At 38.7% G+C, this 15,773-nt stretch overlaps 7 protein-coding genes across 7 annotated transcripts; 1 reads left to right on the forward strand and 6 right to left on the reverse strand.

Annotated features, from left to right (window-relative positions):
* Window positions 1–3,205: 3,205 nt before the first annotated feature.
* ATC70_013351 (uncharacterized protein) lies at window positions 3,206–3,778 on the reverse strand (the record flags this gene model as incomplete). Its single annotated transcript, XM_064832515.1, has 1 exon — window positions 3,206–3,778. One exon carries the CDS (start codon window positions 3,776–3,778, stop codon window positions 3,206–3,208), a length of 573 nt encoding a protein of 190 aa, XP_064678774.1.
* A 479-nt stretch (window positions 3,779–4,257) lies between these two features.
* On the forward strand, window positions 4,258–4,719 carry ATC70_013352 (uncharacterized protein; the record flags this gene model as incomplete). Its single annotated transcript, XM_064832516.1, has 1 exon — window positions 4,258–4,719. The coding sequence occupies one exon, from the start codon at window positions 4,258–4,260 to the stop codon at window positions 4,717–4,719; it is 462 nt and encodes a 153-aa protein (XP_064678775.1).
* Window positions 4,720–6,635: 1,916 nt separating this feature from the next.
* On the reverse strand, window positions 6,636–8,377 carry ATC70_013353 (uncharacterized protein; the record flags this gene model as incomplete). The annotated part of the gene is made up of 2 exons (XM_064832517.1): window positions 6,636–7,315; window positions 7,372–8,377. The coding sequence occupies 2 exons, from the start codon at window positions 8,375–8,377 to the stop codon at window positions 6,636–6,638; spliced, it is 1,686 nt and encodes a 561-aa protein (XP_064678776.1).
* A 995-nt stretch (window positions 8,378–9,372) lies between these two features.
* On the reverse strand, window positions 9,373–9,790 carry ATC70_013354 (uncharacterized protein; the record flags this gene model as incomplete). Its single annotated transcript, XM_064832518.1, has 2 exons — window positions 9,373–9,498; window positions 9,560–9,790. The coding sequence occupies 2 exons, from the start codon at window positions 9,788–9,790 to the stop codon at window positions 9,373–9,375; spliced, it is 357 nt and encodes a 118-aa protein (XP_064678777.1).
* A 363-nt stretch (window positions 9,791–10,153) lies between these two features.
* ATC70_013355 (uncharacterized protein) lies at window positions 10,154–10,685 on the reverse strand (the record flags this gene model as incomplete). The annotated part of the gene is made up of 3 exons (XM_064832519.1): window positions 10,154–10,331; window positions 10,393–10,456; window positions 10,529–10,685. The coding sequence occupies 3 exons, from the start codon at window positions 10,683–10,685 to the stop codon at window positions 10,154–10,156; spliced, it is 399 nt and encodes a 132-aa protein (XP_064678778.1).
* Window positions 10,686–11,234: 549 nt separating this feature from the next.
* Window positions 11,235–12,784, reverse strand: ATC70_013356 (uncharacterized protein; the record flags this gene model as incomplete). Its single annotated transcript, XM_064832520.1, has 6 exons — window positions 11,235–11,283; window positions 11,338–11,924; window positions 11,983–12,314; window positions 12,371–12,496; window positions 12,558–12,679; window positions 12,735–12,784. 6 exons carry the CDS (start codon window positions 12,782–12,784, stop codon window positions 11,235–11,237), a joined length of 1,266 nt encoding a protein of 421 aa, XP_064678779.1.
* A 225-nt stretch (window positions 12,785–13,009) lies between these two features.
* ATC70_013357 (uncharacterized protein) lies at window positions 13,010–14,265 on the reverse strand (the record flags this gene model as incomplete). Its single annotated transcript, XM_064832521.1, has 2 exons — window positions 13,010–13,255; window positions 13,315–14,265. The coding sequence occupies 2 exons, from the start codon at window positions 14,263–14,265 to the stop codon at window positions 13,010–13,012; spliced, it is 1,197 nt and encodes a 398-aa protein (XP_064678780.1).
* Window positions 14,266–15,773: the final 1,508 nt, after the last annotated feature.

A 15,773-nucleotide genomic window follows, 5' to 3' on the forward strand; every position in this document is an offset into this window, starting at 1 on the left:
TTTTTGCCCATGTACTACTATACTCCTATAGTAGTATGTTCTTTTATTCTTTCCTTTATTATTTTTATGTTTCTTTGAAGCATACCTTTTTTACGTTGTGTGGATGTGCCTATCCCTGAAGCTCAACAAGACTCTATCCGAGGCTAGGAGGTAGATAGGCCGCCTCCACTTGGTTATCACTACTTACTTTAGTGATGATTGAGAGTCTCAACGCCAGAATCTAAAGCTAGGTGGTGTAAGTAAGGCATGCTCTAGCACCTGAGGGAAATTTGATGATAGCAGCGGCTATATTGCTATTATAGCGGCGCTTAAAATTTTGCCTCACATCAAAACAGAGGGAAACCCTCGCAATTTTTTTTTAGATCAGCGGAGTTTTCAAGCAATCTGATTGGCTCAGGGATTGAAACAACGATGGGCTACAACTAGTTGATTTCCTATTGATCTGTCATGTATTATAATTTTGTATTTGTAATAAAAAGAGTATCAAATAGATCCAATTTATGTCGTCCTTTGTTTAAAACTATAAAATAAGGTGCAATCTATTGATCAAACATGCATTAAACTGTGGCATGTCAGTGAGTGTCCTTTAAACTTGATATTATGTGGTTGGAGGAAACCCATATACAAGTACAATAATGCAATACTACTTTAAGGACCAGGAGGACTTAATAACAGATGCCCCGCCGCCAAGCATGCGTTGTTGTTTATCTGTATTTTCCAACATGTCTCAATGTAATGGGTTGCTAACTTTTGCTTCATATCAACGATTTCACATCATGTATAAAAGTATCTTTTGTCATAAGATTTACGCCACCATCCACAATCAAATCTTAGACTATTTACATCAGAGCTTTGGAAGTAGCATGTTCGTACAGCCAAATTTAGCGAGAAAAAAAATGCGTTAAGAATAATATAGAGAGAAGAAATATAATTAAAACTGGATATGTTTATCATGTTATTTCAAGATTGAATGAGGGATAAAACTAATGTAAATCTCGAATGTGTTTATAGTTATTTGAAAATGCCAAAGCAATAAAGCCTTAATAATCCTGAATACTGGATAATTGTAGAAGCCTTGAACCAGTTAACTAAGATGTGCTACGTGAAAGCTCATAAACCACCCGTGTTGTGCCAGAAGGGCTACAACTGTCTATAAAGATTAAGGTATTCTTGATGGGTAGATATTGTGGAATACATCCACTATGATCTGCATTCCGACAGTTCATCCAGTTACTAGATTTAGATATAAACTGTATGTACGCTGGATTAGATGTACGATATCGATTTATACTATAAGAAGATATGGACTTCAGATACGCTAGTACTATAAGATTCATACTATATAAGATATAGGCTATAGATGGCACCACGGACATGGATGGCACTATAGACTTATACTTGTATTCCGACATTGACTACGGATGTTTACCATATCTGGATAGGCACCAAGATTAATGCAATATGAGCTTGTTGCTTCAGATGTGCACTTCATGATCCACGCTATAAGACACATGCTTATATCCGTGATACTAGCTACAGATACGTTATGTACTACAGACTTGTACTATATATGAGACATGCTATAGACATGCATACGATATGCTATAGACATGCCATATATCCAGATACATGCTAAAGATGTATGCTTAGCGATATACACTCAGATATGTACTATTAATATAGACTAAGAAGACTCTACCTATCGGATACATGCTACTAGATCGATATTAATTATCCTTATAGAAAGGATAGATCAGGGTACTTCGGATGAGAGTCTAATTATTCATCCAGACAGAGCTAAATCATGATTAGCTTGCTGGAGTTGTCTTTTAGCATAATTCGACATTAGTTGATTTGAGTTGACTTATTTGTTAATCTAATTAATAGAACTTTTATCCATTGTTATAGTATATAAGAGAGATCATCTACCTGGCCAGTAGAGAGACTTCAGTTTACTTTACACCTGTCAGTTTGATAATAAAATATACCTTTATCAAGTTGACATTACTGTTTTTTTATTCTTTTTTTCCGTGAATTTTAGTCTATGAAGCCTCAAAGTCCACATTCTATTCTGGATCTTCATTGTTGTTTGTTCTTGACGGGTTGTTAAGCAAAAAGAATAAAAGGATTATTATTTGTAGCTTATAAAAAATGTTCGATATTATAAAAACAAGAAAAGATTTATTTGAATAAGATCAGACACAAAAACTAAAAATTTATTGATGAAGACAAGAGTTATTCTATTTATACTAAGTTCTGAATGCCAAAGTAGCAATTTATCTTGTACAACGCTTATCACATCTGGTGAACCTCAGCATTTAGATAGCTGAGATGCACTTCAATTATCACAGCTTGTCCATGTTGTTGCACAACACAGACATATCTGTGGAATTTGAGGCTTCATAGACTAAAATTCACGGAAAAAAAGAATAAAAAAACAGTAATGTCAACTTGATAAAGGTATATTTTATTATCAAACTGACAGGTGTAAAGTAAACTGAAGTCTCTCTACTGGCCAGGTAGATGATCTCTCTTATATACTATAACAATGGATAAAAGTTCTATTAATTAGATTAACAAATAAGTCAACTCAAATCAACTAATGTCGAATTATGCTAAAAGACAACTCCAGCAAGCTAATCATGATTTAGCTCTGTCTGGATGAATAATTAGACTCTCATCCGAAGTACCCTGATCTATCCTTTCTATAAGGATAATTAATATCGATCTAGTAGCATGTATCCGATAGGTAGAGTCTTCTTAGTCTATATTAATAGTACATATCTGAGTGTATATCGCTAAGCATACATCTTTAGCATGTATCTGGATATATGGCATGTCTATAGCATATCGTATGCATGTCTATAGCATGTCTCATATATAGTACAAGTCTGTAGTACATAACGTATCTGTAGCTAGTATCACGGATATAAGCATGTGTCTTATAGCGTGGATCATGAAGTGCACATCTGAAGCAACAAGCTCATATTGCATTAATCTTGGTGCCTATCCAGATATGGTAAACATCCGTAGTCAATGTCGGAATACAAGTATAAGTCTATAGTGCCATCCATGTCCGTGGTGCCATCTATAGCCTATATCTTATATAGTATGAATCTTATAGTACTAGCGTATCTGAAGTCCATATCTTCTTATAGTATAAATCGATATCGTACATCTAATCCAGCGTACATACAGTTTATATCTAAATCTGGTAACTGGATGAACTGTCGGAATGCAGATCATAGTGGATGTATTCCACAGATCGAAAATCGATGAGAAGATCGGTTTTATTCCATTGCTTGGCAAGGAATCTGTGTTGATGAGGTCTGATGGTTTTCATCAATTGCTTATGGTGATATGCTGCTGCGTTGAGTGATTTTTGCTCTTTGGAAGCGAGACAATGAACGCTGAATGCGTAGCACACTTGCATGATCTCTATCTGCTTTCCTTCAAGTTCGGTCGTTGGATAGTTGGCAATAAGCTCATCTACATCTTCCAGTACAAAATTGAACGTGATTAATAGGTCGTTTCTTGTTCTTCTCAACAGTCTCCTGGCCTTTTTGATCAACAGCTTTCTGCGTTTCTGAAAGTTGCGATTGGGAGCGTAGACTTGAAGTTCCTTGACCTTTCTAATCGAGACCGACGCTTGTTTTGCGTTACTCTCCTCGACATCTGATGCTGATGCTTGGTTTGCATCGTTGACAACAAAAGCTTCCTTCTCAATGGAAGGCCCATTAGTATTATTTACTTCAGTAGCTTTGTGTTTGGTGGCCATTTTATCCTTATTATGCTGTATTTCTTAAAATATTGAAATGGATGAGGCTCCTTCCAACTTTACTACAAGCTCATCAGTGGCAGGCATCCCTAGAGCAACATTGTAGAAACCTGAGTCAAAGTTACACAGCTATTGTGTTTAAAGTTCGAAATATATCCATCAGCAGAGATGATGGCAACATCCTTGGTTTGAGCGTGAGTTGTCTACATGCAATTGCATCAAATGAAAGAAAAATGTCCATCCTCTGCAAACACTGCAAAGCGCCATCATATTTTGTATCTTAATCTCTTTGGCGAAAAACAAATTAGTGTACTCCGTAGTGTTACCTTACCTGCCAACATTAAAGTATTTTTTCAAATAAAAGTCTGATTGAATTTTCTCTTTCACAACAATTACCATGTGCTACACACCAACAGCCAAACAAGATACAGATAATCTTAGAAGACTATTTGACAATGTCAGTAAGCTTGTTAGAAATTATGCAGACCAACGCCAAGAGCAAAATGGTGATATTGCTTGCTTGGTCGCCGGCCATCTCGTTAAAGAGAACATGGCTGATTTTACCATCAAGGTTGCTCCTGCCAGCAGGAAAAGAAAAGCAATCAGTGGCTATGACATGTTCGTTCAAGAAAGAGATGATGCTGCAGACGAGTGAGGTGTCCTCTACTGCTAGCAAGGAAAAACCCAACGATTTACAAAACTTGATGGCCAAGTATGCGGAAGCCTGGAAGGCGCTCAAGAAAAATAACCCTGACAAGGTCAACCAACTAAAGTTGAAAGCCGCAGAAAAGACCAAGGCTAGGGATGCAGAGCCCATTACCTCCGGAGGAAGACTCGAAGTCTACCATAATAATTTGAATACCATCACTAAAAGCCTCGTAGCAATGCTAGACAAATACAATTTTCATGCCATCTTATATCAAACCCTAAAATCCAATTAGCAACGTCTGAGGCCTCATCCGTCCCATCAAGTCCCACTGCTGGGAGTTCTGTCCAGGAAGATTCAACCTTAGGCGTTCGCGCTGATAGAGCTGAACGTCTGCCTGGTTTGCCTGCCTCTCAGATGGAGCCACCTCTCTCGAATTTGCTTCCCAGCGGTAATGATCCTGCTCGTTCTGCTCTTGCATCTACGTCTGCTACTGTTTTTAGTAATGACAAGGAATCACTGTTAAAAGCGGAGTAACTCAAGGGTATTTGTGAGATGGTTACGTAAATGACCTGTACGTGTATTTGTTCCTGATGATTTTGCTACAGTTCATCTAATTGTTGATTATTTTTCATACATTTAGCGGCCCTAAGATACTCAAAAGTTCCTTGGACTGACCTGCTAAAAAATAAGCATGGTGAACTTCATCTTGTCAACTGGCCAGAGTATAAACACCTAGATACTGAGATGGAAACATCTCCTTTCCATGAGCTAACTGGGATGGCAAATTTGGATAATTTAAGTTTCTGGTATATAAAGTTTGTGTATGAAGACATGAAAAATGGCCCAATAGCCATTGTACGTAGACATCAATAAAAGGAAAGCCCAAGCGCAGTTGGCAATGTACGCACATTGCCCAACTGTACAACATGATCCACATAATTTCCCTGAATGGCATCGTAAATTCATACCATAGGCTGGATTAGAGCGATACATAAGACTTATTTCACAGCGTTTTTGTTTCAAGGTCTCAAACTAGAGATTGATCCATTATAGAGGCTTAAACTAAAGGTTGATCCATTGGAGAGACTCAAACTAAAGGTTGATCCATTACAGAGGCTCAAACTAAAGATTAATCCATTACAAAAGCTCAAACTAAAGGTTGATTTATTACCGAGGCTTAAAGTAGATAATGATCCATTACAGAGGCTTAAACTAGATAATGATTCATTACAAAGGCTCAAACTGGAGATTAATCCAATACAGAGGCTCACACTAGAGATTGATCCAATGGAGAGGCTCAAACTAAAGGATTGATCCATTGCAGTGACTCAAATGGCAAATAGCTACCAAAAAAGGCAATTCTTTTGGCTGTGTTTTCTGTCAATTACTTAACTACAGATTAGTACAAAAAAGCAATAGTAATTGTACATTTATATTTATGTAGTATTGTATATATTAATTACAACTATTATACTCTGAAAGCATTTCAAATTTAAGTTAATAATGAAAGAGAAAAACGTATAAAAATCTTCCAATTTTTAATCGGAAATATTGTTAGGATTTTATATATTTTTCTTCGATTTTAAATCGAAAGATGGAGTTAGCAATAGGTCAATCTGGAGTAGACTATTAATCTGAGTTTGAATTTTTTTTGGCGGCTGGTGGAGCCAGCTGGCAAACTCAATGCTCTTTTAATCATGAAGGCAATACAGTAATAGATGCTATTGAAGCGTATGGAACGTAGGTGGCACATTACATAGCACTATCGTTAGCCGTGCTACTTTTCTTACATTCTATATTTAACAACGAAAAAGAAACAAAATGTAGTTAATAGAAAGGCCAGGCTGATGAGTTGGCACTTTTTGATCAACAAGGAATAGTATCGTCTAGACATAGTGCTTTTTTATGATAATATTGGTTACTTTACACTTTCGTCGCTTAATTATTTGACAACCAATGCAGTGACTGAAAATCCGTTACAGTAGTCGCTCTATATAAGGCCGTCCTATATAAGGCTATGCGGGGAATAAGGCTGAAATTTTTCAGGTTTTTTTTTTTTACCAGCTATTTAGCCTTAATAGCCTAATTTTATATAAGGCTACAGATTCTAAAAATTTTAGCCTTATTTCATAGTGGTGATCGCTGAGATTGAATTTAAGGCCAATCAGATAATAAAAAATATATAGCTTTTATTGAAAAATAACACATTTAAACAAAATAATCACGTAAATCTGTTTGATTTTTCTCTGCTACTTCCTCCGATCTGATATCGTTCAGATTCCTACGGATAGTTTTCAGCATAGACTTTTCTTTTTCATCCATTGGGATGGTATGGTACAAGATAGTTTCATACGCATGCTTCAACTTCTCTCTTATCTCCTTCGTATCAACATCGTAAATCTCTACTGGTTCTTCCTCTACCTCAAGCTCTTGTGATCCATGGGTAACATCATCGCCATCCTCAAATTCAACAATCACGGGATTAAAAACGATTGCATCAGACTCATCTGCATTTAGATCCAAGTCGTTTACTTCAGTTACCAATTGAACCCCATCATTACTTCTGTTTCCAGGAAGTTCAGGGATGATTTCGTTCAACTGGCTGACTAGATCATCGTCTAAAGGTAGCTCGAAAGATGGGAGTACATCCTCCGAGTCGACTCTCTGTCTCTGAGCAAACTTAAAATCAAGGATCTTCGTATGATCCCAGCAATTTTGGATTGTTTGAGGCTTAACTTTGATCCAAGAATCAGCAAGAAAATACAGAGCATCCACCTCATCCATTCTGTATTCCTCGGTAAGATCAAGGCTTACCCCAGCAAGATACTTGTTCACTGCCCTGTAGTATTGGTGCCAACGAAACTGAGCCTTGAAGTTCGCAATGATTCCTATCGAGTGTGTGATTAGAGATGAGTACGTATATCAATGAAATTTGTTGATTTACCGGCATCCAAAGGCTGCAACTTGCTTGTTGTGTTTGCTGGAAGGAAAATCAACTTAATATTGCTGAATTCTTCTTTCAATTTATGCACTGAAGCATTGTCAACCAAGAGAGCAACTTTTCTTCCGGCGTAAACGAAAGACGCATTCAAACGTTTTACGTACTTCCTAAAGATGTCGGTGTTCATCCATGCATTGGGAGATGAATGGTACTCCACGTAATGGGATTGCCCGATGTTGGTGGTTCTTCTGTACAAAGCAGGTTTTTTGTTTGCTGCCTTTGGTGTCTTTCGTTTCCCAATTACAATGGGGTGCCCTTTATAGGATCCATCATAGTTGGTGATTAGTCCAACTGTGAATCGGTTCTTGCTTTTTCTTGAACCACCTAAAGGTTCCTGACAAATGGTGCGAGTTGGTTGTTGCTCGTAGTATAAGCCAGTTTCATCAAAGTTGAGAATATCTTTGGGATCATATGGCTCCAACAATTCTTCAATCTTTCTGAGTTCTTCGACAATCTTAGATGATGTTAAGTCGACTGAGCTTTTTTCACCATATAAATGTCTTGACTTGACACCAATTCTCTTGAAAACATCGGTTAGCCATCCATCTGAGAAATGGATTTGCTTATTCTTTGGCAATTCATGCATGCGGTACTTTCTGTGTGCGACTACTTTTGCAAAAGCTGCAATAGTTCCACGATTGACAGGAAGAGATTTTGCATTCATGGCTTGAATGTACTCCAAAATGTCATTGTCCAATTGTGGCATCGTCAAGGCTCTGCTGCTTTTTCCCTTCAAATTTCCTCCTTCGTAAGCTTTGATCACCTTGTCCTGTGAATTCAAGACGTTCGATACAGTTTTTTGCTTGACTGAGTGATGAAGGTTGAATTCCTTTTGAGCCCATTGACCGAGTTGCATTTGCGTCAGATTAGGAAAGTGCATGTTGTGCATAATAATGCGATACTTTTGCTCGATTGTGAGGCGATCTCTTGATCTTTGATTAAGGCACATGATAGGATATTACGTTCAATAGAAGTAAAATAAACAGATAAATGAATGTTACTGGGGAGGTATCAAGTTGATTTATTTGATCAACTATTATAGTAATAGATTCTACGCGCACGACTTTTTTGACAGAAGTCACGCGCGCCAGTTAAGGCTATGCGGGCAATAAGGCTAAAAAAACCTCGCCAAAAAAGTAGCCTTATATAGAGCGACTACTGTAATATTTTAAGCAACCACTCAAAGTAGGCATACAATGGTCCTAATCTGAAGGCTCTAGCACCGACATAGGGTTTGAAACTGCCGTTTCCCCTTTGTTTTGTAAAATGCGCAGCAGCTAACCTTGGGCCCTTTGCCGAACCATAAGATATAGTATATGTAAGCGGCTTGGACTCCAATAATTTTCTGCCTCTTCAGTCCATCTATATCATGGCGATAGGATATAGAATTAATGTTAGTGTTCATTCATCAAAACATAAATTTGTAAAGAAAATCTTGAAGTGTGCATGTCAAGATAATGTCAGTACACTGCAATCGGTACTAGTAGCTATCCACGTTGAGTTGTTAGCATGAATTACTCAACTGTGCTTGCTCAATCCTGAAACTTGAAATGCAAGTATGTTTGCACATGTGTTCCCAGTAAACGGGAAGCAAAGGTCGCTAAAATTCTTCATATATTGACATCGCCACTGTAGACTTTGCACATACTTTCAATGCTCATGTAATCTTTGGCATGCTCTACCAATGCAAAACATATGCTACTATACTGTTTGACAGACTCTACTATCAGCTTTTATGCAACTCGATCATAAACAATATCGTCAAACTCATCTTATCCATATGCCAACCGACCAGTGAGATTTCTCTGCGCTTGATACAAGCTTTGGGATCCAATGATATACGGCAAATTGCCGATTGTATTTATTCAGAAAAAAAAAAATCTATCAAAACGGTGTCATGGTGTATCAAAATGAGTGTTTATATGGTGGTTTTCCTCTACAGATTTATTTTCCAAATAGTTTCAGTAAAGTACTCCTCTGTCCATCTTTGTTTGCCTCTAAAGATGAGACTAATTTTGAGTAATAATTGGGATTTCCTGCTGGTGTAAGGATCTTGTCTGATATGGGGTACTGCAGTTGTTGGATGTCGCATTAATGTAGCTACTCTTTGGAGTCACAAATGCACACTCACCTTTTCCTTGAATGTATTGTCCAGTAAGTTCTCTAATGCATCGAGTTCCTTACGAGCTTTGTCCATGTCTATGGTCTCTGTATTGGGTGCTCTGAAAGTTTCCTCAACTCTTTGGGCTAAAATTTGCTTCATTCCTCGGTTGGGTCTGATTTTGTCGCTTGGCCACTCTCTCACAATGCGCAGATAAGATCTGTAGAGCGAATGTATCTCTTGACGCGTGGGTGCGGACATGTGTATATAATGGATTTTGTTGAGCTTGTACAGAGAAAGCAAAAAACAAAAGAGAGACAGAAAACAATTGATGTACTATGGAATTAGGCGGAGTTGTGCTACGCCAAATGTCTCCAACATCTATCTCGACTCTCCCAGCTATCTTCCTTTCAGACAAGCTGTCCATACTGTCAAATCAATCAAGGCAATTCACACATGCACGCAAAGGTACTCCTTGAAAAACGAGATGCATAACCAAAAACAACGACTATCAGGTAAGTGCACCATCTACAAAATGCACTGATACATTTCTTCTCGCTTTGAATGATTTTTTATTTAGAAATTATTCGAATATCCATGGATGTCTTGATTGATCAACATAATTTAGTTTCTAGCTTTGACAGTTGGCTCCCAGGCATGTAACTTGGAGATGGTGGTGCTGTAGGTCTTGAATGCCTTGGGAGTACCAGAGAAGTTGGGAATGGGCTCACCCCACCACTTCTTGGGTTGGATGTTCATCTCGGTAGGTGGCTCTTGAGTGATGCGACTCAACCACATGTGCCTATATAGTAATTCGCTATGAATATCAACGTCGCTAGCGTCCATCCTCGTTCAACAATTACCAGTCAGGAGTAATATCTCCACTGTCAGGTTGGTTGCTAGCATATTCAACCCAACGCTCACGACCTAAATACGTATATCAAATTGCCGTATCAATCATCTATACTACATCGCTATCGTCGTTTGTTCCCTCCATACCTGAGACTTCATCGAGATTTTCGAAATATTTGTTGCCGTTAACATCAGTACCAACAAGGCGACCCCATTTGGTATCGCAAATATTGTCGAGTTGCTTCATATAGCTGGCGGGTCCAACCTTCATGAAATTCTTAATTGTACGTCCAAGTGTTGACATTTTTGACTATGTGTATAATTTGGTTAAAAGAGTAGGGAGGGAAGTTTGATGAAAAAATGATTAACACAGAAAAAAAAAAGCTTTGTCGAAGGTCTGAACATTTGCCGACCTCCATATTGTAATCAATGGCTCGCTGCTCGTTAATCTGTGGGCTCTGCGGTGCTGATTTGATGGCTTGCTCGCCCTGGTATTTACATACCACTTGTGTCGACGTCACTTACAGTTGTTTTACTCCACATTTTGATACTGGATCTTGTAAGGCCGATATCCGTACATCGGGATGCTGATTTACATGATCACTTCCAGCACCAATAACTTCTTTCTTCTGTGCATTATACATTTACATGCACTTGAGTGACATTTTAGATTACTTTGACTATTATTTCAATGTGAATAAGCTCAAATGAGCCGGTGAATAGACATGCCATGTCGCAACTACTCATATAAAAATAGACTTGGAATCTAGAAGACTCGCATCCCCTCATCATCGATTTACAAATAGATCTCTACCGGCCGTACCAGCTCCATTTCATATAAACATTTATTAAACTATACAGCGTCTGTTGGAGTATTGAAATAACGTGCGCGATAATCATCACTATGGAATAGTTAGCATCCGCCCACACCCTATACAAACATCACACATAGTTACCTGCAAGTCAAAATACCATTATCTGTAGGCGATGCTGCCACGCAACGGACCAAATTATTGTGTCCTGGAATTCTCTTCAGCAATGTACCCGTTTGAGTGTCATAACACACAACATCTGTAGAGGCTTCATCACCAATCATGATGAAATCCTCATTATATGAAAATGCAGGCTGTAACATTTGTGCTCTCTGTTCATGCCCCTTGTATTCCATCAACACCTTTCCGCTCGAAATCTCCCATAGACGGATCGTTGAATCCAGGCCGGAGGTCATCAAGTATTGTTCGTTGTTGGTGATGCGAACACTCGACACTGCAGCGCCGCCATGAGCATCCAATGTACGGATGCATTGAGATGATACACTGTCCCAAACGCGCACAGTGCCGTCCAAAGAAGAAGTTGCAAAAATCTTACCAGTGTTGGAATAGCGGATTTGTGTGATGGATCCACGATGCATATCGGCATTGCTGGAATTTGTATAGCATTGAAGTGTTTTGACATCGTAGACTCTAACTGCTGCGTCCTTGGTGCCTGCTAATAAAAAGTCGCCTGAGGGATGGAAACAAATCGAGTTGACAGGTTGAGCATCCTAATAGACACACTTGAATACCTTCGTCTGCACCCTGTGTCTTTGACAAAAGGCTTACCTGTAAATATCGAAAAGCTCTCTTTACACCGGTTTTTGACAAATCAAACAACTTGATGCTCTGATCATTTGAACAACTGGCAAGCACTAATCCATTTGGATGAAAACTGAGATCATTGACTTGTTCTGTGTGATCGTATAAGGTTCTGATCACTGGTTTGTCTCCTGCATCTCCTGTTCTCTTCTTCATTTTATTGACATCCAGTAATTTCAGCGAGGAGTCGTGGGATCCAGTGGCTGCAAATCGACCGTCTGCACTGAATATAGCTGTACGGCAAGGTCCTTTGTGCTGTGTGTAGTATAACTGATTGTATTCGGGTGCTGTTTTAGGCTCTAACAGACATGAATCAATACCAACAACTTGATTAGCGTCTGAAGCAATACGTTACGAGCGTTTTTCATTGACTCCACATCGAATCCAGGCGTACTCGTGCTGGCATCCATATCATGATCTTGGGGCGATTCACGGTCAAAGCTCTTGCCTGAATAATCGTCGTCAGAATCCTCCTCTTCGTCTAATGGTCGAGAATGGTCAATACATGTCTGCTGTATTGATGCTTCGTATAGATGTATTACTCTTTTCTTTGGCGATTTGTATTAACTCTGATAGTTTTGCACTTGGCATCATATCAGTAGCAGCCCCTGTCGCGTCAGCCACACTTTGCGCAACAGCAGAATAGCCATAAGCAATGAGTTGGCTATTCAATGATGAAAATTGAGTCTCTGGATAAGGCATCCATTAGGCACGCTTACCTGATGATCAAAGGCAGCACTTCGTCTTCTGTTACTTCTCTCGAGTTCATTGTGAGGTGTGGAATGTTGGGTTGAAATTCAAAAAAGAAAAATGGCCTTTGTATCACTTTATATCACTGGAAACAAAAGAGGATGGCTCCAATACCGTGACATGTCTTTTATATATTTTTTTATACACAACGTTTATTTGATCTGATATATCAAATTTGAGAAAACTAATGCAAGTTATAATGAAGTGGACGGGGATGGGAGTGATATGTTCTTTAAATGTGTTCTTATTGCGCGGCATTAGCAATGGTGTTCTTCTTGTTCATTTTGAGTAAATCGTACTGACGCATCTTTCCCAGAAGAGATCTACCCTTTTTAAAGTCGTCGTAGCTACGAATTACTCGAGATTGCGGTCCAACAGCAGGCTGAGTGATGAACTTCCAGTGCACCATGACCCAAGAAGTGTGATAGGATAGCTTGTCATAGTATTCGCTGGCTAATGAACGAAGAGCAGGGAGATTTGACCAAGGAATCTATGGATCTTGGGATTAGCAACCTATATAATCCCCAGTGTACACAAACACAAACAAACCTTTTGGAAATCATGATGTTCATTATGGTAACCAATATTCATAAAGGGTATATTCAAGATACCATAGTAAGAATAGGTCTCTTGGCCATCGTCAAAGGTATAATGCTCTTGTACAAAGTGAGCAGCTCCAGGATGAAGCGAATAGCCAAACCAGAGAGACATAAGCAAATAGAATAAGCCTGTCCAGCCACAGAAATACTGGATCAAAGCATCAGAGCATACAGTGAACACAACGTTGATAATTTCCCACTTTGAAGGTGTTAAATTTCTATCCTTTTGCATCACAGCCCCGCGTACAACATACATAATAGGATAGATCATGATCCATAGAAATTTGCATAAAGCATTACCACGAATCAAGCTCTTTTCCCATTCCAGTGGCAAATCTGGATCCATACCTTCAACGCCTTGCCATGTGTGATGTTCAATGTGATAGCGACGGAATGACTGTGCGATAGGCACAGGCAAGGAGACGTTGGCCAAGAGACCCACATATCGATTCACCCACTTTTGCTTGAAAATTAGACAATGACAAGCTTCATGGATGATAACGCCAATCATACTTGTAAGCGTACCACCAATGAAATAAGTGACCAAGCAAAAGATGTACCATGGAGGTGACCACACTTTACCAAAGACATACGCTATACTTAGCTGGGCTACCGTGATGGCGATTGTGACATATAATGTGCGGATATCTGTGCCGTATAGCTTTTCCACTTCTGGATGCTCTCGAAGGATAGTGTGTTTACGCTTTAAATGAGGTTCATCCATATCGTCACGAGCGAAATCTTCATCAACATAAGGAATAGATCTTTTCCAATGACCGACGAATAAAGGATGTCTTGAATCTGGATGTCTGTCCTCTAGCAGTTCGTCCTCCACCTTGATGGGCCTGGCTCTAAGCGTGCTTGCCTTGTCTTCTTCTGCTTCAGTCGTGAAAGGTGGCATGGTGATGGTGCGGTTGAAAAAGAGAGGAAAAGGAAGTAGAGAAAGAAGAGAAAGAGAGCGAGAAAAAAATGTGAGTTTATTTAAACAATCAAGGGACAAGAAATTGGTCCAATTAAGCTTGGACAGGACCCAAGAATACAGAGAAAAAGCTAAAAAGAAAACGGCTACTTGTCCAATCGATTTAGAATCTAATTTGATGCCAAGGTTACTCAAGGAACACAAAGATTTATGGCAAAAAAAAACAGCAGATCAGGAAATTCATCCACTTGTTTATCCTCCCTTCTTCTATGCTAGTACTTGGCTGTCTCGTATCAAACATGGAAGAGATAAAAAAAAAAAAAAAAAAGACATTTTTCATTAGGATCAAGTGCGTTCTAGTGACCAAACTAGTGTGTTTTTCGATGTGGGTTTGAAATCGAGACTTTTTGTCTCGATGGATCAATCACTTGTGCTACTCTGTTTTTACTTCAACTTACCAATGTGATCCCTTGGATTGTATTGGAATACAGAGCATCAAGACGTTTTTGAAAAAACAAGAATTTCTCTGTGTGCCGCCTCTCAAAATTTGCATATGTGATATGCTTGAGATTTGCTGTCGCATAAAGGGGTAAAACTATCCAGATGAAACTGGTCTATAGCATGCGTATATTGCTTACTAGCCCATCTATCTCGATACGCTCGATGTTGGCGTCGCCCTGTGGGCTCTCGCCAAAGACATTTTAAATCAGATGTTATAACATTTTGGTATATCAAGTAGATTTTATACAATCAATTATTAGCTAGTAAAAGAAAGGTTATATCAGAGCCACCAGGAGGAGAGGAAGTATCTCCCTCAATCTCTTTTTTGCTTACACTGAAATCAGACGAAGCCTATTATTGGGACAATGTGAGAGAAACTTCAAATTTTACGCAGCATTCATACATCGCAATCGCCATTTTCTGGTAATAGAATTATTATATCGTTCGCTGCTGCTGATGCTTTTAATAACATGGCGACATAAAGCTGGTCATAAGTAAATGCAGGACTTGTGTAAGATCTACAGCGACTTTTTGAAATATTGCCATTGCAAAAGGCGCCTCTATGAGGCACAGCTCCCCAAAAAAAAAGTATTCGCGCTAATCAATTGTCCTTTTACTTTCGTGATCTCCATTTAATCAGTATCGCAATCATCATTGTCATCAACAGAAAGGCATTTAGATCAGCCAGCAGCAATGCCGCCTCCAAGATTGATTCAAACTCAGCTTATTTTTTCTTCGTTCAAGATTGGACAGATTTCGTTTCCTTCGACTTCTTAATCTATCTTATGGTGTTCGATTATGTAAATTGTGATGCTCATCCAATGCTTCCTAATACATTTTTGGAATACTTTTCAAGGCGCTTCTAATGGTACCAAGTAATATAGATGTTTTGAATGAACTTATTGAGCAATTTCAAAAGATTTGAAATAGTGTTTTTGGCCAAAATGTCGAAATTTTGCATAAGAAAACCTCATAAAAGTGTTTTCAGA

This window comes from Mucor velutinosus (assembly GCF_035048745.1).
Source record: "Mucor velutinosus strain NIH1002 chromosome Unknown tig00001575, whole genome shotgun sequence".
Taxonomy (NCBI): domain Eukaryota; kingdom Fungi; phylum Mucoromycota; class Mucoromycetes; order Mucorales; family Mucoraceae; genus Mucor; species Mucor velutinosus.